The sequence below is a fragment of the Rhinatrema bivittatum genome, chromosome 17 (assembly GCF_901001135.1).
Source record: "Rhinatrema bivittatum chromosome 17, aRhiBiv1.1, whole genome shotgun sequence".
NCBI classification, from domain to species: Eukaryota; Metazoa; Chordata; class Amphibia; order Gymnophiona; family Rhinatrematidae; genus Rhinatrema; species Rhinatrema bivittatum.
The window spans coordinates 25,643,898-25,669,654 of record NC_042631.1 but is presented as its reverse complement, the minus strand read 5'-3'; the positions used below and the strand labels follow the sequence as shown (position 1 = coordinate 25,669,654).

At 40.5% G+C, this 25,757-nt stretch overlaps 1 protein-coding gene across 5 annotated transcripts in view; it reads left to right on the top strand.

The window, feature by feature from the left end:
• Positions 1-25,757, top strand: part of SOX6 (SRY-box transcription factor 6) — a 780,471-nt gene that overhangs the window by 321,432 nt on the left and 433,282 nt on the right. For all 5 annotated transcript variants that reach the window (XM_029582789.1, XM_029582791.1, XM_029582793.1 and 2 more), the window contains one exon: positions 3,198-3,408. In XM_029582789.1, the coding sequence (XP_029438649.1) occupies positions 3,198-3,408 (211 nt within the window). The remainder of the gene's footprint in view (positions 1-3,197; positions 3,409-25,757) is intronic.

Genomic DNA, 25,757 nt, shown 5'->3' with positions numbered 1-25,757 from the left:
ACCATTGATCCTTACTTTTAAGCCTCATACAATACTTGTGAGGTATATTAGAGCAGAGATGTATGTTATTAATTAGGATCAAAGGGACAGATATAGATGAATGAGATCTTTGGAGAGGAGTGAGGGAGTGCTGATGAGAGCAGTCAAGAGGAGAGGAGAAGGGATCAGACAAGAAGGGCATGAATGGTCTGGGAAAGGTGACAGAGGAAATGTGAAGAGCAGTTGGGGGAAAAATGGAAATTTTACTGAGAGTTAAACTAAAGGCCTTGCTTTCTGCTGAACCTGTCTTTAAAGATATACATCACTAGTGCAAATAAATTAAGGGTCCATTAAAATATCAATTGGCCTAAGCAGAGCAAAGTTTTGCAACATGCAACTGCAAAGAAGCTGTAAAATCATAACTCTGTATATGCAATTGCCCACTGCTTATTCCACTGTTCCTACTTGTGTATGTCTCCTGTGTCTGGCCAGCTGTTTCTTAACTCCTGAATACCATAAGCTGGAATGTCCTGGCACATAGCCCAGTGACTAGCAGTGGGATGCGATGTCACTGTGGGTGATAATGGTTAATGCCATTAATCACTTCCAATATCTTAACATTAAAGAAAAATCTTAACATTTTTCCTGGTACTGGTGACATCCAGCAGTCATAATACATTGCCTATGATCTGCAACCTCAGTTTGGCACATACTTCAAGATTAAAATTTCTAACATATAAAAAATAGTGTATTTGCCATATTGAAGATACTTGAAGGATGTAATTGTTGGCGTTGGTCATACTACATTGTAAGAGGAGAAATAATCTTTTGTCGTCAGAGCACTGGATTGGGAGACAGGGTAATCTGATCCAGTCCTGTTTTTACCCAGGTGAATGCAGGGGCTTGTCGTTCTGATTTTCCTTAGAAAAGCAGGACTGCGTCTTTAAACCAGAATTGGATCAGCCTGTCCTGAAAAAAGGGAGTCTGTAGGCAACCCTTGTTCACATAATCTTGCTTTGGTTCCGTCACAGTCTCTAAGACAAGTTACTTGACTTTCCTGTGCTTTAGTTCATCCAGCTGTAATTAGTTCTCATGATTATTCATTGCAATAATAATTCTATTAATGATATTATTCCTGCCATCTCCCCTTCAAAAACTGTTTTACAGTCTGCAAGGCAATCTATATGGTCATCTTCCCCTGAAGGGACATCATCTTTGAGATCATGTTTGTATGAAAGCTGGCATATAAATGCAGTTTATTAGGGTATATATCATGACTGTGTCACAATCTGGGGCTTTCATGGATTCCAAAACATGCTAGCTTACTGCTTGGTACCCATCGCTGCCTTTATTTGGAAAGAATGGGTCATAATTTCACTAATGTTGAAATGGATAGTTCTAACACAAACCTCATTCAGAGCAGGAAATCCCCAAATCGAATTGAATATCACACATATTTTGCTTGCCTGTTTGCTTAAAATCCATCTTCCTGTTATTTGATGTCAGCTGTAAATCCATGACATTTCTTTCGTCTCGGTATTATTAAGAGATTTGTTATATGTACTATAGTGCAGATATAACCAAAATTGCTGTGGAAAACACTAGTCTTCTAGTCAGATTGTTCCATTCAGATTTGTAGGTTGGTATGTCCTATTTATTTATTTATTTATTTATTTATGCCTTTTCATGTACCTCCCCGCCTTTTTAAGGCAGCTCACAATCACAAATAATAGAAAATGCAGAGTCAGGAATAAAATAACATACTAAAACCAGATACATGCAAACAACACTATCAAGTGTCTGAAAGGCAGAATATTAAAAGAAATAAGTAAACCCAATATAATGTAACACATTAGCCATAACCATATGCTAATGTATGGCTATGCAATTATTTGTGTGCAGATGTATATGTGTATATTTCAAATGTCTACAAATAAATCTCTCTCTCTCTCTCTAGCGCTATTAGGTTTGGGGGGGTTGGACGCGTGTTTTCAACGCACTATTACTCCTTACTGAATAAGGGGTAAAGCTAGCACGTCGAAAACGCACGTCCAATTGCAACTGTATCGGCCTGTTAGATTGTAAGCCCTCTGGGGATAGGAAAATACCTACAGTACCTGAATGTAAACCGATGTGATATCTCAGATCAAATGTCGGTATATAAAAAATAATAAATAAATCAAATATTTTATATATCTATACCAATTGACTTGAATACAAGTGTTTAATGTTTTCTTTGCTCTCTTTTCTTAATTAATACAATTGTAAGTGATCAAATTTTCATGGTATGCATATTTTTCTCACTATAAAACACCACAGAAATCTCTCTGTTCACAGAAATAGAACTGGAGATTTCTTAAGCACCCATATAAATGAATGGAGACCATTTAATTTGTATGCAACTCATAACGAGGTTGATCTAGAAGCTCTTGGATTATTAAGAGCATAGTTTTAAAATACGTGAAGTCAGCTTGGGATGGATACAAAGGACAGTGATAGGACCAGAAAATGGGAAGGGTTGTTAAAAGAAAGGGGGAGGGGGAGGGGGAGCTGGTGATTGGTTTAGGTATGAAAACTTTTAGGTTTATTCACCCAGATTGATAGAGGGCCAACAAGGGAAGATCTCAAAACCAACTTGAAGGAATCTCCTATAGACAATCAAACTTGTATGGCTTCTAACTGGGCAATATTCTTAGCTAGAGCAATGTCGGCAGAGTTAGCTAGGCAGACTGGGTGAGCTAACTGGGCCTTATCTGCCAACATGTACGGTTTTATTTTATTAAAATAAGACATGGGAGTGGCACATTAATATCTGTTCTGTAACTGTCACATTGTCTCGTTTTACTAGTTAAAATGACTTCTTACTCTTGTCACTTACTGCACAGTTGAATCTTTTTGACTTCATGCTGTGTTTCTCCCTTTCAAGACAGTATCAGACAATGGACAACACTTGCTTGATACTGTAGTAACTGAGTGCCTAAAAAAAAGAGATTTTTTTTTTTTATTAACAAGCAACTGAGCATATATGGGTAGGAAGCCATTAAGCAAACACATTTAAAACCCTTGAGAGTCTCAGCTTTACTAAGTGGCTTTTCTTTGGAGGGGTACTTTAAATCTTGGCTCTTTCATTGTGCAATATTATTATGGTATTTCACTGGAAACTGGCAAGTTAAAATTAGAATTTGCATATCTTCTTATGATGTGTTCTTTCTTTACAGGAATCAGACAGCAATAAGTTATGTTCCTTATATTCCTTCCGAAATACCTCTACCTCACCACACAAAGCCGACGAAGGGGGTCGTGAGCGCAGTGAGCTAATGGTCAGTGCTAATTTTGGAACGCCTGAGCGTCGCAAAGGAAGCCTTGCAGATGTGGTGGACACTCTGAAACAGAAGAAACTAGAGGAAATGACAAGGACCGAGCAGGAGGGTACGTGTGGGCTAAAATTGTAATTTTTTTTTTCTAAAGATTCCATGCCTTAAAAAAAATGTGTGGGATACTGAGAGCCTGAGAAGTGCATAATTGGCAATAGCTGAAAAAAACAACAACGAAGTTGTCCATAGGTTACCATGGCAATGGCAGCTTGAAATGCATTAGTGGTGTTAAACAGATATCTCTCTCTTTCTTTGCCAGTCTAAAACTTTCTGTGGCTTAGGTGGTGCTGGTAATAAATGAGATGCGTGAAATTAAGCTATAAAGGACAGTTATTCTAAAGTTCTTCTAGGAGGGAGATAGGTTTTTAGGAGGATCTGTATTAAGTTGAGTAAAGGAGCAGCGCCCTCATTGAGTCTACTCTGCCTCTCTTTCATCCTACTAGGCCCAAATTGACTTCTCTTCATATTTACGGTTTGTTATTGTTGTTGGTACTGTTTTGTTTTGGGTTTGTTTGTTTTTTTTAAGCAAATGGTCCGGGATTTCTCCATGTTGTTTGGCATCATCCTTTTAAAATCCCCTTGGATGCTTGGGAGGATCTCCCTTTTCTGTTCCTGTGTCATTTCCATGACCTCATGATGTACCCAAGATTGCTGTGGGAGTGTTCATTGAAATAATTGTGCTATTGACTAACTGGTATGCATCATTTTAGAAAATACAGGATTTGGGAAAAAATGAAACATTTTTCCAAATACTGTATTTGGTGAAATGGAAGCTTATTTTAAATTAGCTAATACATGTTTATGCTAAGTAGGATGAAAGAGTGAGTAATTTTGAGACTAGAGTTAATATATTATTATTTAGAAATGCACTATATTCCTCCCCATCCCTAGTGGGGTTTTTTGTAATATATGACAAAGTGTGAAATCCATAACATATATACTATAAGACTTCATTCCTTCAAATACTCAATGCTTTGTTCCCTTCATCTTTTACTGTACATCATACAAGCTGCTCAGTGTTGGGCTTTGAGAGTTATTCTCAATTAATATTCATATATACAGATATATATAAACACAATTCTGTTATATGCAGAAAATAAATATTTTAATAAATAAAATATTCATATATAATTAACCTGGCTTTGAGACCAAATGCATGTATATGAATCATACATGAAAAAAAATAATTTTTTTTTTACGTATGTATCACACACACACATTTTTGGTCTCAGGTCATTTTTTATTCCTGGGTTATCTTGAAAACAGGACCTGTTTGTTGCCCTTGAAGACCAGAGCTGTAGACCCTTTTAGATTATCTTATCACATTTATAAAATAGAGGGAAACTTATCATCCTGTTTGATGGCTCATGAGGATTGCAGTTAGGAGACCACAGGCATACTCACAGTAAACCATATTGTCCCCAGCCCCTGATCTACAAAGCTTGCCTATTCTATTCCTTCATTGCAGTTCTAGAGTTTTCAGGCCTCATTAGAACTGGCAAATGCCACAACACGTGCTCTGTATGTGTAACCCAAATATTTAATCAAGAGCGTCCCTTGGTTGCTGAAGATAAGTCATCTAATGAGAACTTGGTGTGCGCAACAGTGTCTGAGGAGGTCAACAGTCATTACCTAACAGAATATGGCACAGCTGGTTGAATTTGGCTTCTGTAGTGATTTAAATGGTCAAGTACTGCTTGTAATCTAGGACGGTCTGTTTCTAAAGGGTAGAACGAGTGCTTCAGCTTCAGGTACAGCTGTTTCAATCTCTCTTTAATAATACTGCTCTGGCCATTAGCGTGCCCTGTGCATCTCTCTTGGACCAAAAAGTTAAATGTCTCTTTAAAGGGATAAATAAAGTTCAGGTTAGCTTCTAGTTGTTGGGGGTATTTTTTTTGTGTGTGTATATCTGCATGAATAAATGAGAGTATAAAATAAGATTGACCTCCATCACTGAGAATTAAAGTGCCATTTTATCTCTTTGCTTCATAATACTTCATTGTGCATGCAGATTGTGCTTTAAAGCAGCACTTCTCCTTTAATTTTAATTATTTTGAACAAAAAGGGGACATGGCAAAGGGTAAAATGTATTTAAATTGAAGCGAGCATGTGTACAGCTAATATTCAGCTATATCTGGATTCACAGACAAGAAAATTTTAATCATTTTCTTTCAAATTATGTATCTGATACTGAGAGGAATGGCTAAGTACAGTGATAAACCTAAGGAGCAGGAATTAATCATTTGAATGAGAATTACATTTTCTGCTCTAGTTACAGTGCTATTCTGTACCTTATAAATATAGAAAAAAAACCAGGTGTGCCAAATAAAGTGATACCTTAATGTTGGTAGCACAAGGTAACATAGGACCTTTGGTAGCTAAACAGTGTTTGAAGTGATACCCTGTTGCCTGGTTGTCAGTGCTTAATTATATATTTCAAATGAAGAGATGATTCTCATGCTCAAATTAATGATGCCTTTTGTTGCTTTATTTCTATACTTTTTCTGCATATTTATTTAATCAACAGGGTATTTCTCTTGTCCCGTCTGCTCCACCCAATGGTCAGTGAGCCCAGAAGTTGGCATTGTGTGTTTTTGCATTCAGAATAAATGAGCTGTGCACAGCTCCCAATGTAGACACTTCCTGGAAGTTATTTCCAACATTTTTTTTTCACTTGTTCTGAGCAATTTACAGCAGTCAGTTGTAATACGAAGGTCCAGCTCTGAAGGCCTTATTATCTCAGTTTACTGTGCCAAGGTAGGTTGAGATGTTTTTGAGCTGGGGCAAGGATGGTCAAGTTTATTCTTGCACACAGTGGGACACAGGCTTGGGTAATCTGAGTCATAGCTCTCATAGCTCAGTGGATTTAAAAAGTTGTTAGTCTGAGAAATCCTCCTCTCACTCATAATGAGTCAGAATAAAACCATCTAATGGGCAGCCATTATGTATTTTATTTATAGAATAGTTTCTTGAGGTTTATTTAATGATTGCCCAAGTAGAGTTCATTGAGTTCACATATATGGCTTATATTTATGTTCATATCTATCTATCTATATCTCTATCTATCTATCTCTATATATACAGGCTTTACACATGCATACCATAGACAAGATAAGAAATGATAAATTGTCTGAAAAGAAGTCAAGCCAGAAATCTAATACACTGATCATGTTGTACCTACTGTTTTTCTTAGCAGATACAACGGTATACAACCTTATCTTGAAACTCTATACAAAATTCACCAGATCATAGCATATGAACTTCTGAAAATGTGTAAATAATATAATCTATGTCCCTGACTCTGTACAAGAGGATTATTTACAGAAGAATTATTGACCACGTCACATGCTCATGGCTTGTCTTCTCTCCAGCAGACATGGATAAAGCTGACCAGTCTTAACAAATGTCATGCATACAGTCATATGTAAATCTAAATTTATTTATCACAGTCTGCATAGGTATATGGTGTATTTTTATTTCTGGAAATTTATTTTAGTTGAATGTACTATTATAATTAAGCATTACATTATATTCTTACTTTAATTAGAAATCAATTTTTGGAGAAAGTAGTGTGGTTGCCATGTTAGTCCAGTTGAATACATGGGAATAAAGGTCAATGAAAACAAATAAGGTCATACCTTTTTATGTAAGTAATACATTTCTTGACTTGCTTGTGGGAGCTATTTGTACATTCAGGCACCATCAGCCTTTACCTGTTTATTCTATTTCGGCCTGATGAAGGGAGTATACTGTAACTCCTTGTCAAGAAATGTATCAAGTTAGTCCAGTAGAAAAGGTATCATCTTATATATAAATTTTTTAAAATATATATTTTAATTTTTTATCTTTACAAACATCAATTTCTTAGATAATTTTTGGTGCGTTTATTGTTTTTGTTAAAGTGTTGGATTATTGTCTCAGTATGGTGGATATGATGATAAAGCTAATGGAGTAATTGGAAAGGGCATTGTTTGCTGTGTAGAGTAGTTGACTGTCAGGCATGGATGACTAAAAACAAGTGAAGAGAGACTGGTTTTTCCGCTGCAGGGAGTGCTACAGATGCTCTATTTTCCTAACCATAATAAAACTGTCTTGCTTTTGGTATCTGAACACAAACATGCCTCTGAAAGATGTCTTACAATTGATTACAGTGGAAAAGCTCAAGCGTATAGAAGATGTCTTATACATAAATGTAAATTTAGAAAGATTTTCTGAACAAATTTGTATGCAAAAGATGAGTTGAAAAATGGCTACAATGCACACGTGCAAGTGACATGATGTCTTATTATTGGGTGTAATGCCAAATGTGTATAGGAATGATACCTTGGCATTAATTATAGTGGACAAACATGTATACGTAAATTATTCTACCATCCATTAGGGTGCTCAAACATAGATACAAAAACTATTTTCCTATCGATTAATCAAGTGGCATAATAAAAATGAAAGCTATTAGTCTATAAAACAAAATATCTTTAAATAAGAACATGACTTTCAAAAACTCTAAGAATACTTTAGCGTTTGATAGGGTTTCTAACTGGCTCCAGATTTTCAGGACAGGTTGATACAGTCCTGGTTTTGCTCCATTGCATGCTGGACTTATTCTGAGTTCCCTATTGCATTCCCTAAGAAAAGCAAGACCACAAGTACCTGCATGTAGGGGAGTAAAACCAGGACTGGATCAAGTTGTCTGAAAATCTAGAGCCAGTTGGCAACCCTAGTGTCTGAGTTCACTGATTTTTTTTTTTTTTTTGTACTTCCCAAAATTAAAAATGAGTTTCACCTCTCGTTATAGTTTTCAAAAATCTGAGCCCTGGTCACAATGATAGTAACTTTCAAACTGACGCGTTGGTGCATGTATGTGCCTGTGAGTTGGCCCGTGCCAGGGATGCGGCTGTTTTATAACATGCGTGCATATATGAGCACATTATAAAATAGTCTGGCCGCACGCACATATGTGCCAGATTTTAAGTGGGCATGTAAATGCCGCTTCTACCATGTAAATTGAGGGATTTAAAAAGAGGTGCGCGCAGACGCCATTCCTAGTTTTACCAGTTTGTCCCCAGTTCACACAGTTAAGAGAGAGGTCCTGCAAACCCCCTGGTTTGATATCATTTACTGCCCCTAGTTAGCCTAGACTCTGAAAATCCCACGGATCTGCCTAGTTTTTATTATTTTTTTTTAACTTATTTGTCATCCATAGCAGAAATAAAGTTATGCGACAGGGGGGCTTCCACGTGCGCCAGATCGTGTAAGTATTTACACACATATCTCAAGTTCACGACCCAAAATGGATATGCCCCACCCATTTTTGAAAACTTCTGAGATGTGTGTGCTGCGGGAGATAGGCGTGTGTCTAACTGGCTTTCAAAATCTGCTCGGAGCGCACAAGCCCAACTTATTTGCATGTCCCGTAATTAATGTGCGTGCCGGGCTTTTAACATTCACCTTAAAGTGCCAACAGTGAGGTCTATGTACAGTCACTGTCCGATAGCAGAGTTAGCCAGATAAACTTATCTGTCTAACTTTGGAGGTATATTCAATAGTGCACCCGCACTGTTAATTATAGCGGTCTAAGATAACTTTATCAGGCTAACTTTAGGACCATTCTTTGGTGTGACCAGACTTAACTAGATATAGTTATCCAGCTAACTCTGTATATTGTAGTTAGCCAGATAATTTCTCCAGCTAATGTAACTCCTCCCTGAAAAGCCTCCGGAACGATCCCAAGTTATCCGGCTAAAAGTTAGCCGGATAAGTTCCCAAATATTTGTTTAGCTGGATAACTTCAGAGTTACGTAGCTAAATGTCTCCAAATATGGCCCTCAGTATATGTGAAGGTTGCTTTGCCATTGGTTATGACATGCAATTGGGTGTGTACGAATGCTGCCCTGCAGTTGTGAATGATGAACAGTTTTCCAGGTGTTCATGCCCAAAGATCAGAAATTGACTTCAGACAGTTTGACAATAAAAAGCATTTGGCGCCATGGGAACGTGTTTGTGCAAATGGCTAGCTTGAGACCATGGTTCGTATTAAGAGATTTTCACCAGCCATGACTGCGTGAATAATTAGATGTATTGCATTTGGGTGCAACTGATCTGGATGGAAACTGTTACACACAGTTTGCATTGTGCTGATCAGCAAATGCGCCCGGATCAGAAAGGTCATTAAAATTAATCAAGCTGCATATTTGTGCCTCCATTTGCATCAAAAGAAAAGAAAAATGTGCCAGAGTGAAATGTGACCACGGTGTTTTCTGTGCTTGTTAGCCTTCATAGAAACCTCCAGAGAAAGTGCCTTTTCACTAATTTTGTAAATCTGCTAGTATTTAGATGGATCTGAGGCAGGTGAATTGTCAAGTTGTTGAGGTGAAGTGCCTGGGGCTTCTCTGGTGATGAACTTTGGTTTTAGTTAGCCTTACTTCCCCTGCCGTTCCCGCTGTTTTTGCAACAGGGTCTAAAAGTGCTTTAAGTGCTTGTGACCGTGGTAATGAATGAAAATGGCTTTCTAGCGCTGAGGGTACTGCATTAGACTGAATAGTCACCTTCCCTGTAAAAGCACTATTAGAGAGGGGCAGCTGTAAGTAAGGATAACGATTTGTGTCCACTGCTTATTTACTGAAAATTGTAAATGTATTATTTATTGAGAGCTCTCCAGACAGTGCTTGTCAGAATAAAAATGTCAGCTCCAAGCAAAATGTTATAATACATAATAAAAATGCTTGGCACGTACTTTGCAGATACAACTAATTAGACCCTGCTTTTCTTAAAGAAACAACAGTAAACCTGTCCAACTTTGCATTTTCAAAATTGATGTGTTTTCTCCCCTCCATGCATAATATTTGGTTTTGATACCCTATCTACATTTTGAAAGAATTTTGACTACTTTGCATTTGCTTTGGAATGAGAAAGGGTTGAGAGACTGGCTGGAGGAGGAAGTGACATCTTTGGGTGTCCAGGCTCTGCTAGCCTATAGAGCAGCTGTTCACACCTGTGCGATTTGTCAGAAACTGAAAGATGTCACTTCCTCCCACATGCAGTGCCCACGCTCTAATGGAAACGGCAGCTATGCTAAACTGTAAGAACATTTGTTACAAGTTTTTTTACGAGGGATGCAGAGTCTGGAACAAATGCGGTTCTGTGCATGCATCCTGTGAGTTAGGAGGGGCAGGAAGGTATGGACACGGGTTTATTATGGAGCTGAGGAGTCAGAGTGCACATGGCTGCTCAGGCAGGTGCCGCGACAGATTACCGTGTACTCTCACCTAGAAAAGCCCTAGCTCCCACCTAACAGCTAGAGCTGACAGGGCTCCCCATACTTTTCAAGGGAGGGGCTACATAGGGCATTTGAATGGGGGAGGAGCATGTTTGGCCTTTTATATATTTTGAAATGCTGGGAAAAAGAAGAGGGCAAGGCACAGGGTTGCCCAGGGGTATGGCAGATAATGTTTGTAATGATGATAATAGATATTTGTAGGAAGCTTCCAGTCCTGTCTCACCTCGGGATCCCTGCCGCCTGCTTTCTCCCGCGTCTAGACCCTGATGTATAGGGGGGTGGGAGAGTGTGTGTGTGTGTGGTTCTCTTCCTCCTATCCCTCTCTCACCCCTTCCCTCTCACTCCGTCTCTCCTCCCATAACTCTCACCAACCTGTGGATCTGAGACTTAAAAATACCACTGAAAGCTGGAATCCACATGCTATTTCTTATCTATTTATTTCTTAACTATTTTAATCTTATCTTAGATTTTAGTTTTTAGTTTACAGTGTTTAATTTTAATTAATTATTCTTATTGTTTTATCCATTTTATTGTATTTTCTGCTTCCTACTTGTTTTTTAGTTATATTGTAAACCGTAAAGATAGAATCATGTGTTCTGACCCACGGTATATAAGAAGTGCATGCATGCATAAATAAATAAATAAACCTCACCTTCCTCCTTCTCTACCCCTCCTTCTTTCTGCAATCTCCCATCATTTCACTCATCCTTCTTCCCTCCATCTCACTCCGTTCCCCTCCTTTCTCTTCCCTTCCCCCTTCTGCACATCTTCTTTATCTTCCATTGGAGGGGCCTGCCCTCCTCACATTAGTGGCTCTTGACTGGTGGGGATCCGGCCGGCTCCCGTCGTTGGCACCTGGGAAGCCCCCTGCAGTCTCTCTGTCATTGCAAATATACGTCCTCTGCTCCTTCCACCGGCAGGGCCGGGGGAAACCCCATGGGTCTTTCTGCTGCCATCACACATGGAAATGAAACAAGCTTCCTCCAAAGGCTGGATCTGGCCCATGGGCCATAATTTCGGGTCTTCTGATTTTCCATGCTGGTCCGAATATCTAATGCATAGCAATCACGTAGTTTAGTAGAGGGGTACTCGCACGACAAAATGACCCCCCCCCCCTCCCGGGCAGGGTTTGCTTTCTGTCCTCCCCTTCCCCTTCCCTTTTGGGCTTGAATGCTAGTGGTGACAGTGACGGTTTGTCACACCAGGCCTGTCTTGCTCTCTCCTTTCAACCTGATAGACTAAATTTTATTTTCACTGTTACATATTTCTCTTTAAATTATGATTGAATTTGTATAAAATAAAGCTTTTACTTTTTCAAATCTTTGAATATTAAGGGTACGGTCATAAAACTAAATGAAAGAATGCTGAACAGGGATCTTTCCCTTATAACACTGCTTCATTTAAAGGTGAATTTTCAAAACATTATGTGCGTAAAAATTAGCATATACGTGCATAAGTAGCCTCTACTCACGTATTCCGTATTTTATAAACTACCTTATAAATTACTTGTTTGTTTTCAGTTTGGCGAGCACATGTACATGCATAAAAAAAGCGTTGGTCTAGGGGTGTTCTGGGGGTAGAGAAAACCCATGTAAAGTTGCTATTTTAAAAGACACATATGCATGTTTGCCAACATACTTGCGTGTTTTTACACCTGCTAGTTATCTGGAGTTAGAGATATTATTGTGTAGTACTTACTGACTAGACGGGAGGTGCTGGGGAGTTCAGGCTGAAGAACCAAGAAGGTCATCGGTGGCCTGGAGAAGGACTGGGCAAACTGGTGGGCTAATCGGTAAAACTGGTAATTTCACCCACGCGCATATGTTTTAAAATACACTGACTTAATGCGTGCAAGCCCTTTTTATGCGAGTAAGCCCTGCTTTATTTTCATGCGTAAAACATACATGTGTATATTTTTTATACAGGTGGGAAAAGTACAGAAGTTGAACGCATTGATATACATGGTTTCAGCAAAGTGCATGTATTTGCACATAAGCCTACATATATGCGTATGTGCTGGAGTAAAGATGCACATATTATAAAATATGCGTATATATGATACGTGCATGTTATAAAATACTGCAGTAAAACTATGCGCAGCCATATTTGCTCATATTTGCCATCGCATGTGGTTGTTTGAAAGTTATCCTCGGTCCATATTCAAAAGCTATTTAGATGGATAACTTAAAATGGAAAAACCGGCATTTTCAACCATTTGGCTGGATATATTCTAGCTGGATAAGTCAGGGGAATTCCGGGGGCTGTCAAGAGGTGTTGAGGGGAGGAGTCGAGTTAGATGGGTAACTTATCCAGCTAATGTTGGTCATGCCACTGTCCTTTCTTAAAGTTAGCCAAATAAACTTATCTGGCTAACTTTAAGATAGCCAGTATATTCGGCGGTGCTGCATGCCACTGAATTGGGTGTATCTGGCTAACTTGCCAAGCCACACGGTGGCTGAATATAGATCTCGTAATGTTTTTTTTTTTCAACCCCAAAGTAAATCTTGTACAAAATTTGTTATAGCTCTCAAAAGCTCCTTCATTACAATTTTGTAAAGCTGCTGGCTCATGTGGTAGAAAGTGAGCTGGCTATTCTAAAACTGACCTGTGCGCCATGCCTGTAAATGTATACGCACAGCATGGTTCTGCACGTACTTTTACGAGAAGTGGAGAGAAGCATTCTCAGTGGAGGGTGGGGGAGAGAAAATTTGGGGAAAAGTCTGCATGTGCAGATTTTACCCCACACCGCGTAGCTTTAAAATTATCCTCCCTAGGGGCACTTTCAAATCTAATTTAACACAGGAAGCACTAAAACTTTTAGTGCATGCTCTAAAAAGTAGCCTCGACAGTGTGCTATTAATGTTCATGATAACTCAACAAAGTATAGGGTATCCATGTAGTATCCACCTGATTGCTGAACAATATGAAGATGCTACACACATTAGTAGGTATGCACTAAACTGAGCATGCACAGTTCTCTCGTCCTCATGGCTCAGCCCCTTTACTGCAACCCATATAAAAGCAAGTCTGGCATGTGAGGCTGGTTGTCAGTGCTAAAGGAAGAAGGAGGAGAACATCTGGAGCCAGGAGAGGGAAGTGAAAGACGAGAAGAGGTTTCCAGGAAAGGAAAAAGCAAACCAAAATATATGTGCATCAGATATCTGCCAAGAAGGAAGAAGTGGCAGAGGAGGAGGAAAATGTAAAAGAAACTGAAGCAGGGAATCATTGGGATAAATTGAAATATTTGTTTGTAATTTATGCATATATTGTCTTTAATTGTATTTTTATGTACTTTGCTGTTTTACAACCTTTGAGGATTGTAATTATTTTCATTCACTATATGTAAATCACTCCGAGCAGTTTGTAGAAGCAATTCTTAGTAACTAAATGAATAAACAAATTAGAGGCTGTGCCATATATACCTAAGATGACTGATGTATACCTTCATACGACATCCAGCCAAGAGAGAATTGGCATCAAAAGGTGCCTCAGCCAGCCATGGTGCATCCATCCTATTGACAGCATGAAGGCATTGGACTATCAACATTCTACAAGCAGCCTGTAATGTTGGGGCCAGGATGGGACTTAACATTTGTTGTATCCTGTGTGGGTGATCTGAAAATACACAGAAGGAGTGGGCCTCCTTCCCCTGGAGAACTGAGGAAAGGGTGGGAGTGTTTCCCACAAAGCAGCATCAGGCCCTGACTGGAGCTGTAACGGCAGAGTGCAGCCATCCTGAAGGGCCTCAAAGTCTTTGGAAAGAACTCTACAGTCAAACAAAAAGAAATGTATTGAGTTGAAAAAAAATCCTCATCCCCCCAGGTCTTCTGTTCTGGGTCAAGACTCAGAATGCCCGCAATGTTTTTTGATCTGACAAACCAAGGAATGACCATCATGTTCATGACATCCTATAGGACCTTTATTAGAGACAGGAAAACCATTGTACTTTATACATTGTGAAGTATACAGTAGCGTTTAAAAATCATCTATCATGTGTTAACCTTTTGTTTGAAAATAAATTTTCATTGTGGATTTGCGTCAGATGGTCTAAATTGTGTGCTGGTGTAGTGCGGGATAATGTGTTATACCTCAAAGGATTCCATATATACTTACAGTATGTGGTCTTTTACAGTGTTATCTCTTGTTCATCATCTTCATCTTTCAGCTGATAGCTGAGCTCTTTAAATAGCACAACACGTTAAAAAGTTAATTCCTGGTCTGAGGCAGGTGTTAAATTTTAGGGCTTAAACGATCGTGCACTAAATAGTGCATGGAGGAGAGCCTATCATACTATTTCCCATTTGCCTGCTAAAGCTTAATTTGCATTTGATATTCCTTCAGGTGAATGTTTAAAGGAGTTATGCATTTAAATGTAACATACTATCACTGCAATTTTCAAAAGCCATTTACCTGCATTAAGTGCACTTAACATGTGTAAAACTCAGTTTTAAGTGTGCAAATTATTTTGAAAAACAAGCCCTTAGTGTATATCATGCTATTTCATACGCATGTTAACCTTTAACATAGTCCCCATTATATTTCTTCCAAGATCAGAAAAAATGCACTGTTATGTTATGTAACCTAGAAGAGCGGGTATTAACTTCATTTGACTAACTCGGCAGTAGGTTTGAAAAGCTCTTAAAGTAGTCAGGCTAGGAGGTAATTATGCCAAATGTGCTTTTTTAAAAAAAAAAATATTAATTAGTATCTTAATTATCTAATGCTATCCGAAAGATTCCATAAAGTGAAGATAAGGCAAGGTTTCTGTGAGGCTGGCAGCAGGGATCTGATATTAGTTTTGTGGGTTACTGTGTTGATGGGCAGAAACAGCAGATGTCTGCCACAATCACTCATAGACATTTTAGCTCGTTGAGGTGTTCATCTTGCATACATTCTTGATCGGTGATTTTCCTTCATGTCCTGCTTACTGCTGCATTGGGTTCCGTCCCCTGTGAATCTCCTCCATCTTATGGTCATACCAGTCGAGTTATTGCCTCTGGCGAAACAAAAACAGCCCTTAGGATGCAGGTTATAGTTATTTATTTATTTTATTTATTTATCGAGTTTTATAGACTGTCGTTCGGTTTTGCCATCACAACGGTTTACAAAGTATCGATGTTTGACAGAGTGTTCAGAAATTCATGTGCTTGTTAACATTGTTATCGTAGTTGTTCTAAGCATAGTTTGGTTGTTAAACTGAACAGGTTAAATTACGTGCGTTTTTGGTTCTGTATGTTTATATGGTCGGGTAGGGATGGAAGCTGTAGCTTAGAGTCATTGGGTGTTTTGGTTTTTAGTTCTTTTTTGAAGGTTTTTAAATTTTGCTGCGTTCTCAGTTCGGTTGGGAGGGTGTTCCAGAGTTCGGAGCTTCCTAGGGAAATGGCTCTCTTCCAAGTTGAGGTAAGTTGTTTGAGGCGAGCAGGTGGAATTTTTAATAGACCTTTGTTAGCTGAACGGAGATTTCGGTTTGGTGAGTGGAGTTTTATGGATGCACTTAGCCAGTTTGTTTTTCATATATTATTTTGTGTATTACGGATAGTATTTTGTAGTCTGTCCTGTATGTTATTGGGAGACAGTGTAGTGAAATGAGAGTTGGAGTAATGTGATCGTATTTTTTCATTCCTATGAGTATTCTGGCGGCTGTGTTTTGAAGGATTTGGAGAGGTTGGATGGTGGTGAGAGGTAAGTTGAATAGCAGGGAGTTGCAGTAATCCAGGTTGGAGAAGATGAGTAGTTGGAGGACTGTTCTGAAGTCATTGGGGGAAAGGAAAGGTTTTAGATGACCTAGGGTTAGGAGTTTTTAATATCCGTCTTCGATTTTAGCAGAGATGTGTATATAACATGCTGGTGGAGTCACTGATATGTGCTAACATAAACCAATGTAGTATCTGTCTGTCTCACTGTGTGTTGGTCTGTCTGTATAATCATCTTCCTAGCTAGTAATATTAACTTTACTACACCACTATTTAAATCAGGTATATAGAATAACCAAGGGGAATATTCAATGACTTAAAGCGTACATCTTTCACTTATTATTTTCAATAAGCTCTTTTCACTTTAGGTTCCTCTGATGATTTGCCTGAGTCTCCTGTTCCCTGTATTTTTCTTCAATGGCATTTCTGAAATAGGAGACTTGTAATAAAACTTTGATTATTAGGCCAGTAGTCATTATTTCCCTTGTACACTCATCTGTCATGGGTTATTTTTTCCACTGCAGTTTTATTCTTGTATATATATCCCACTGCATGCCTAAATACCCTCCATACTGTACTGTATAAGCAAAAAAATAATCATCACTTCAGGAATAAGTTCCAATCCATTCTGTTTAATAAAAAGAAAACTAGGTGGTAGAAACCCTAATTTAGCATTTTGCATACCTCATTTCTTAATCACTGTACTCTGATTTTATTGCTGACATCTTTAATAGAGATAGCAGCAGCAACAACATGATGGTGAGATAAGAGAGTATTTCATGGATTTGGTTTGTTTAGTATAACACCAAACACCTAGATTCATCAAGCTGTGATGTGTTTTTACAGGAGGGGGGAGGGGTGTCGCCATGACATTGGGACCCCTCCCCTGAAAACACATAGTGGCTGTATGGCGCTTTCTTTTGTGTGGCGGCCAAACACCGTGACACAAAAGAACATGGCGAGAGGCTCTTTAACGTGATGGCAGCCCCAACCTCACGGGACCGCCATCGTCTTAAAGGGCAGCCGGCCCCTCCCCCCCCCCCCAAAAAAAAAAACCACGGCCAAACATGGAGGTTGAGCGAGGAGGTGAGTGCTGACTCCTGTTTCAAGCCAGGGCCGCCAGTTGAGGTGGCCCCCACTCCCTCAAAAATTAAAATGTTTCAATAATGCACACAGGAGCGGCTCCCTCCTCAAGTGTAAGCTCCCCACCCCTTTGGCCTCCCCAAAGTGTCCAAACCCCACTGATCCCCCCCCCTCCCCTCCCCAGAGCCCACCTTACCTTAACCTGGGTCCCATGTCTGGGACAGGTACACCATCACACCCATCCCAGTTGGTCCAGGGATCCAGACCCAGGGTGAGGAGGTTTGGACGCTTTGAGAGGGGGTGGCGTGAGGGGGGGGGGGGAACTGCCACCGCCACGTGCATTATAGAAAGTTTTTTTTCTAACTTATGGGGGAGTCAGGGTCTCCTCAACTGGCAGCCCCGGGTTGAAACGGGGGTCAGCTCTGGCCCCTGCTCAACCTCCCCATTTGGCTGCGGGTTTTTTTTTTTTTCTAGACTGCTTTAGATGTGCAGCGGGAGCCTCAGGACCCATGGTAGGTCCCGCGCCTCCCGCTGCACATCTAATGCTTCCCTAGGAGTTCCTGTTGTTGTTTTATCGTGGCTGACCACGTTTTTGGTCGGCCACGATAAAATATTAGCATTGAATTGCTTAATGACCTTCTTTGCATGCCTTCGCATTATTCATGCTTCAAATCGCATGCAAAGGTGGTCATTGTAGAAGGGGGAGGGTATCACACGATATAAGTGATACAATGCATTAGAGCCCTAATGCAGTTTGATGAATGACCCAGAAAAGGGAAATTAAAAAGATAAAACACGAATATAGTTTATTTAATTTAAAAAGAGATGCAAATGGTCCACTGACAGATTTTATGAACACTGATCTCAGTGTTTTTGTAACTATGGTGAAGTCTTATATGCATATGTATGTTTTCCACTAAATCATTAAGAAAAGCTAGAAAGAGGCAGCAGGATTTTGAAACACTGTGACTCTGAAGTATTGGGAAAATGGCCAAGGTGTCACAGCCAATTTCTGGCCCTGCTTTTTTTTTTTTTTTTTTTTTTCCCACTTCTGCGGTTCCTTATTCCCCTTGTCAGTCTGTGAATCCCCGAGGCTGCACTAGCTGGCCTGGCATCACTCGGCCCCACATCCTCTTTATCCTCTTTTTAATAATGTTGAGTCTATTCTGTCCGTCTTTGATTTGGACAACCTCATCTTGACGGCAGAAAAAAAAAAAAGATGTATTTAATCAGTGGCTCTGTCTCCAGCGCAGCTCCTACTGTGTGAAACTAGAGCCAGTGAGTATAGTGCAGTGGTCCTGTCACTTCTGTTTGAATAGGTAATATGGAGCCACTCAGCTGAAGAGACGGGAGCTGGAAGTACTGCTTCGAACACATGATCAAAAGCCGCTCTCTGCTTTCTGCCAGTCAAACCTCATGTCGCCTTGTGGGGCAGACATTAAATAGGTTGTTTTTTTTTTGTCTGCCGTACACCGTAGGCACTCTGCCAGCTTGACAGGCAAAACTGTTACAAAAGATATCAGAGTTTCCAGTGCTTGCAGACTGGCTTTTTAACTGTTACCAAGCTCTGGCTGGCCAAAGGCGAGTATATCAGAGAATGCATTAGGATAGTTTTGCCAGAAGTGTTACTCAGCTTGCCTGCACGCTCCAAGAACTGCAGAAATGGGCTTGGAAGTAAAATTGGAGGACAATTTCCTGGGAGGGGGGGGGGGGGGGAGGAAGAAAAAAAAAAAGAGAGGGAAAAACTGTTGAAAAGTGCATGACAAATTGATTTAAACAAGATGATTATTGTCTGAAAATATTGTGAGTTGTCTTTTATTAATGCTGTGCAAATTGGATATTGTTTCTTTCCTGGCAGTGCTTAGTGTGTCTCTTTAGATTTTCCTAGTTGAGCTCATGGCTGTAAATTTATTTCTGTTCTTAACATATTGTTTTTATATCCTGGCTCTGAAATATGGATAAATCTAAAAATGTACTGCACATGAATATAGCACTTTACTGGTTAGGTTTGATTTCCCTTTCTTTTTGAGATTTTTTTTTTCTTTTCATTTTTTAATTTCCTATTCTTTCCATCCTCTGCAGGTGAATGGTGTCTGTGCTAGGCTCTCACAGATCCCCAGTTAGGAAGGTGACTGGAAGGGGAGTGTCCATAGAGACCAAATCCTTTCTGATCACGCCTACAGTCGTGTCTCTTGGGGGCTCAGATGAATCTCCTCTGTGAAATACTTCGGACCATGTACTTGGGTCTAATAGCGCACAGTGCGCAGCCATGCCATGGTCCTTAAGTGCAGCAAGCAGTACTGACTGTCAAGATATTCATGAATGTTAATCATATCTATTTGTATTGGTCTAAGAAGGCAGTCAATTTGCCTACGTTGGTTATTCCTAAAACCAGACCAATTTGTGGCTCTTGTGGGCCATAGCTATCTTCCTTTGCCTCAACCGTACCTACTCCTGCTCAAGACTGGCTCCATTGCCTATACCCACTGGCATGCTGACTGGTGTTGGCTTACAATCCTAGCAAGAATTTTACTGAAAATGAAAGCACATAAAAAGCATGCTAATAAATAATTCCCCCCCGCCCCTTTTTAAAATAGAGATACAATGTCAGAAAGAAACCCCACCTGCTGCAAAGCGAGTCCGAAAGTGTTTTGTGCTTGGTAAACAGTGCATCAGATGCATGGCTTTCGCTGACCGCAGTCATAAAATGATGAACGGTGCTTTTGTAAATTGCAAAGTCTTTGAAGTCCACTTCCTTTGAATTGTCACGTCCCCCGGGGTCTGCACTTTTGCTTAGGTGGCTTGGTATCATGGCACTTCTCACTGGTTTGCTGCATTTTGCTCTCCTTGAGCTAATGATGATTACGTTTTCTAAAGAGTTGAGCACTTGCACCTCGGCACACTATGACAATCTACTGGAACTCATTTAAACAGTAAGCTTAGCATAAACAGCTGCTCCATCAGTACTTCATTCTTTATAATACCCTTATTACCTTCTAGTGTCTCAAATTCTGATTAGTCAACAGTGCTGATTGCCGCGTGCCATTCCATTGCCCATCTTCCTTCAGCTCAGCTGCTCAAGACTTAACAGTTATTTGATTACAACACAAACTTGAGCATTGTTTCCCCAAGTTGGTCCTCATATTGTGTGTCTTGAGAAGCTCCGCAGCAGGCAGTGGGAAGACAGAGGCAAGTTTGTACTAAATCATTGCAAATTAACTCTTGTTATAAAGTGTTGTCGAAAGTACTGTAAATGTGTGACCCTGAAATGAGGTTGTCTGGAGCATATTTTGTAGGCTGATTGCATGTATGTTTGTGCGGGTATTTGTGTTGTATGCACGCAAAGGGCAATGAGAGGGAGCTACTCAGTTTCTGGGATGATGGTCGTTCACCCTCCCTATTTTCACTAATTCTGCTTCTAGCTATCCTTTTATTCAAGATAAAGTAATTTCTTAATCTACCAGCACCTTGCTAGCCAAGCTTGATTTCTTCAGGCTTGTAATGTGGAGCTTGGAATTAATTCTATTTAAAAATGAATCCCTATAATAAGGGCTTATGACAGTAAACGTGAGCCTATATTTAACTGGTGAGGTTACTGTAGATTAGATACTGTAATTGGTACGGTATGTGATCGGGGTGAGGAGCCTTAAGAGGACAATAAAAGGACTTGGACTCAGATTGGTGACATAGGTGGTGTAATAGGAAGGAAAGTCACAGTGATGAAAAAAAACAAAACCCACTTGAAATATCATTGAAGTGTAGGGTGTTATTTTTATTGTTGCCCTAGGACCAGAAATTTTTGGCTGCTTTCAGTACTCCATTAAATGGTGTTAAACTGTCATTATTTAAGCTGTGGATGGACAGGGTGGGTTAGGTGTTTTTAATGCTCTTTTAATTCCACCGACTCTTTTGGGTAACCTCTTAGAATCTAGTTATAGATCTTGTGTATGAAATGCTGACATGCTAGAAATGCAACACCCATTAAAGGCCCTGAATCTGTCATTGTGCTCTGGAGCCTGGTCTGAAAATAGCAAAGCTTTTTTTTTTTTTTTTTAAATTAAAATCGGTGTGAATGGGAACAGATGTTGACATGCTTCCCTTTATCTGCAGAGGTCTCAGTTCTGGGGGAGGGGAAGGGATCAGTAAGGTTAGATGGCAGGAATTGTGGCAAATGTGCAAAAGACAATAGGCTCTTGTACTCTTGCATGTGCACTGGGTGTTTTCTCACTGTTCCCAGTAAATCAAGTAAGAAACCAGTCGGTACAACTTAACGTCATATTATTGACCAGATTCATTTATATGGAGTAAACTAGCAGGAGTATAATATTTTAAATATTATTAAAATGTTGACTTCCATTTGCAGTGGTGGTCTAAGTACTGTGCTGCATGTTATAGACCTTATTGAAGAAGTAATTTGTATAAGACCTTACATTATCCGACATGAGTAATAAATCTAATAATACTGAAAATAATACATACGTGCTGTAGAGCTGCTTATTTGGTTTGTAAAAAGAATTACATTCTTTTGAATTTACTTTGTAAAAGTGTATTCTATTGTAAAGAACCCCAACTTTAAAAAGAAACCAGCAAGTAAACATAGTTGTACCATTTCATCAGTCTTGGATCTGATTCAATACATTTTTTTTTGTTAAGCAAGCATGTTCAGTCCTTTAACAGACAGGATCCCAATGTCCATTCCAGTCTTGAAACTCAAGAAAATAAACAGGTAGATAATCTTGAGACAAATGACCATAGAGACTCACTGGCTGGGCCTGATTTACTAAGGCTTTTCTCCCTTTCTGTGTCTCTGGGAAATCAGTTTGGTAAATCAGGTCCATGGCCCATGTGTGATAATTTCCAAAAGAGAGAGAGAAAGTGTGTTGTCATCACCCAACAGCTGTTGATTAACCGAGGTCCAGGATGATGGGGCTTATGCCAAAATCCACAGAAAGCAAGTGGCAGCACTAGAACTGGGACCTCCTCAAGTCTAGGATGTTTCCTTTCTGTTTTGGCCAACTCCACTGTTCTATCTACCTTGCCATGATTCGGTATTCATCTTTCCAAATATGCACCACCTTCGTTGAACAGTCTATATATGTGCTGTGCAGACACACACACACAAAAAAAAACATTTAAATATTTTTATATTCCAAAGATAGGTAGCTGATCAAATCTCATTTGTACAGTTTTAAATGGCTTGTTCAAGTTTCAATGCTGATTTCAAAAGAGAAAAAAACACACAAAATAACATAGGAGGAATTTATTTATAAGACCCTTAATGGCTTCCCTCAATTCCTTTTACAATTTAGATTGCCTTATAATTTTGTAAATCTACATGAGCAATAATGATCAATTTTGTCAGCATTATTCACACCTTTTATTAATTTAACATAGATGAATAAATGTGAATGTTGTGAGGAGTTGATTGGGAATAGATTTTAAATCTGACAGTTAGATTATAGGGTACCTAAGAAAAAATGGCTCTTTCACAAGGTACCTAGTAATTTAATTCTTGTTTGAAATTATTATAATTTATTACAGTATGTGGGTCCTAATGAATGTCTACTATTCAATGAAAAGGAGAAATTGAAATTAAGATTATGAAACTCTTTTTAAATGATATCTTAAGCCTCCTCTTAATTGAGCAGATACTAACAAGCTGTGTAGGTTTTTTTCCCATTTGCAGTGAGGACAAACAAGAACATTTGTGTTCGTATATAATAATACGTGATAAACACTGTGCATGAGACCCATTGAAGTTCTACTTAATGCAGTATTGAAATAGAATAAAAGCAGATCCATTTAGCAAACTAGCATAAAAATGGGTAGACCCCTGATGGGTTGGCTTTTCCAGTGGTTCTCTTCTGCAGGATAGGACTCTGTGACCTGTTTTCGAAATGTGAAAGCATCACGAGTCCACCCACTCTGTGCCCAGTACTGCTACGCAGTGTGTCTTAGGAGATCCAACTTCAAATCTTTTATGTCCTGGGGCTAGCAAAGTTTGCACTTATTGCAGAGGTGTTGCAGTCAGGTGCTAAGCTGCAGCCCGTGGATCAAAGCTTGGCCATTCCACAGCTGGCGTAATAATCCAGCTTGGAGGAGGCTTTTTCTTCTCACTGTCTGCCAGGCGGAGAATTTCCAGGGCCCACTGCAACTACTAGGGGAACATAATGGACAAAAGAGAAATAGTGAAAAAATGAAAACATGTTAATAAAGAAACCAAGGCGGCATCTTTAAATGGATAAACAAATTCTTGAGACAGATAAGACAGCAGTCATACAGACAATGAGAAAACTTAAGTATAAATGTCATAATACATTAGGTAGAGAGATGAATGAACAGGAACATACATTTATAGCAATCTTTAAGAAAACACTTTTCTCTTGATATATTTGATTGTGCTACAAGAGGAATAGGATATGTGGTGATAATCCTTGATTCTCTCAAACAGCATCAAGACCTCTGAGTGATCTGAGTTCTTGACCTACTAGAGAGCCCTTGATAGTCCCATCTTAGCTTTTTAAGGGGGGGGGGGGTGTCAGGAGACCATGAGTTTATAACTCCTACCAGGTTTTTAGTCTCTTCTAGGACAAAAGATTGTTGTACGGCACTGTCAGCTTGTGCACTCAGATGGGTCACTCTGTTCAGTACACACAAACATCTGCCAAGATTCTCAGATCGGTGGAATATAAATTGGTTTAAATAATAAATAAATAAACATGTTGAGTTTTCTATCACCGAAAATGTGTTAATATGCAGACAAACAAAGTTGACACTAACAGGTCGATCCAGTAAGGCCGCGGTAGAAACAGTGCGGTAGTGTCAGGCGCACCCTTCCTCCCCGCACACACAGTTCTCTTCACTAACTCCCCGATACTCTCCTCTAATCACATGCAAATGCATGCCGCGGCTTTAAAGCGGTAGGGAAGGGTTATGCCCGCGTAACCCATTTTACTGTATAGGCGCTTAATACAGCGCCTATACATTAACCTGGGTGCGCTGGTACCTGTCATTTCAAATGACATTTGAAATGACAGGCACCAGGAAGTGTAAAAATCAAAATTTTTAAATACCTGTCGGAGGGCCGCGTGGGTCCCGGCGGCGGCGGGAGCCGGGTGGTCGCGTGTTAAATCTAGGCCGCGGGCGGGTGGGCGCCTGTTCCAGGCAGCGGCAGCGGGGGGACACGCGTTAGTTAGAGACGGCCGGCGGGCGGCGGGTGGTCGCGTGTTAAATCTAGGCCGGGTCCGCACAGGTGCGCATTCATTCATCCAGGCGGAGGAGCCGGTGGCGAAAGCAGCCGGCTCCTCCGCCTGGATGAATGAATTCATTCACTGCTGGTGGGGGCTGCCTCTCCGGCAGCCCCCACCGGCAGTGAATGAATGAATGTGCGCCTGTGCGACCCCTGCGATTTGGCGCTCAATGCAGTCACATGCCGTGACGTCACGCCTTGAGCGCCGAATCGCAGGGGTCGCACAGGCGCGCATTCATTCATCCAGGCGGAGGAGCCGGTGGCGAAAACAGCCGGCTCCTCCGCCTGGATGAATGAATTCATTCACTGCCGGTGGGGGCTGCCTCTCCGGCAGCCCCCACCGGCAGTGAATGAATGAATGTGCGCCTGTGCGACCCCTGCGATTTGGCGCTCAAGGCAGTCACATGCCGTGACGTCACGCCTTGAGCGCCGAATCGCAGGGGTCGCACAGGCGCGCATTCATTCACTGCCGGTGGGGGCTGGCAGCCCCCACCGGCAGTGAATGAATGCGCGCCTGTGCGGACCCGGCCTAGATTTAACACGCGACCACCCGCCGCCCGCCGGCCGTCTCGAACTAACGCGTGTCCCCCCCGCCGCCGCTGCCTGGAACAGGCGCCCACCCGCCCGCGGCCTAGATTTAACATGCGATCACCCGGCTCCCGCCGCCGCCGGCCGCCTGGAACCACGCGGCCCTCCGACAGGTATTTAAAAATTTTTATTTTTTCTTCTGACAGGTTTTATGTGTCCCACATCATTACATTTTCTCGATCATCTCTGTATCGCTTTTTTTTTTAAATTGTGTTTTATTGTTTTTGAGTATCTTAAGCGGTGTCGATGGATTTGTTACTAGACTCACAGTCCTAACTCCTACTAGGGGGAGGCGGTAAACTAACACGTTACCGCCGCGGCAAAACAGTGCGTTACTAATGAGAGAACCTGAGTGCCCGTTACGGTATCGGAGGGGAATAGCTAATTCCTTCATTATACAGCTAATTCGTTCATTTACATGCCGGGTGCGGGAAGGGTTACGCGTCTGTTTTAAGAAGCGCTACGGACGCGCAAAACTGGAGACTGTATCGCTGGTTTGCCTTACGCGTCCGAAT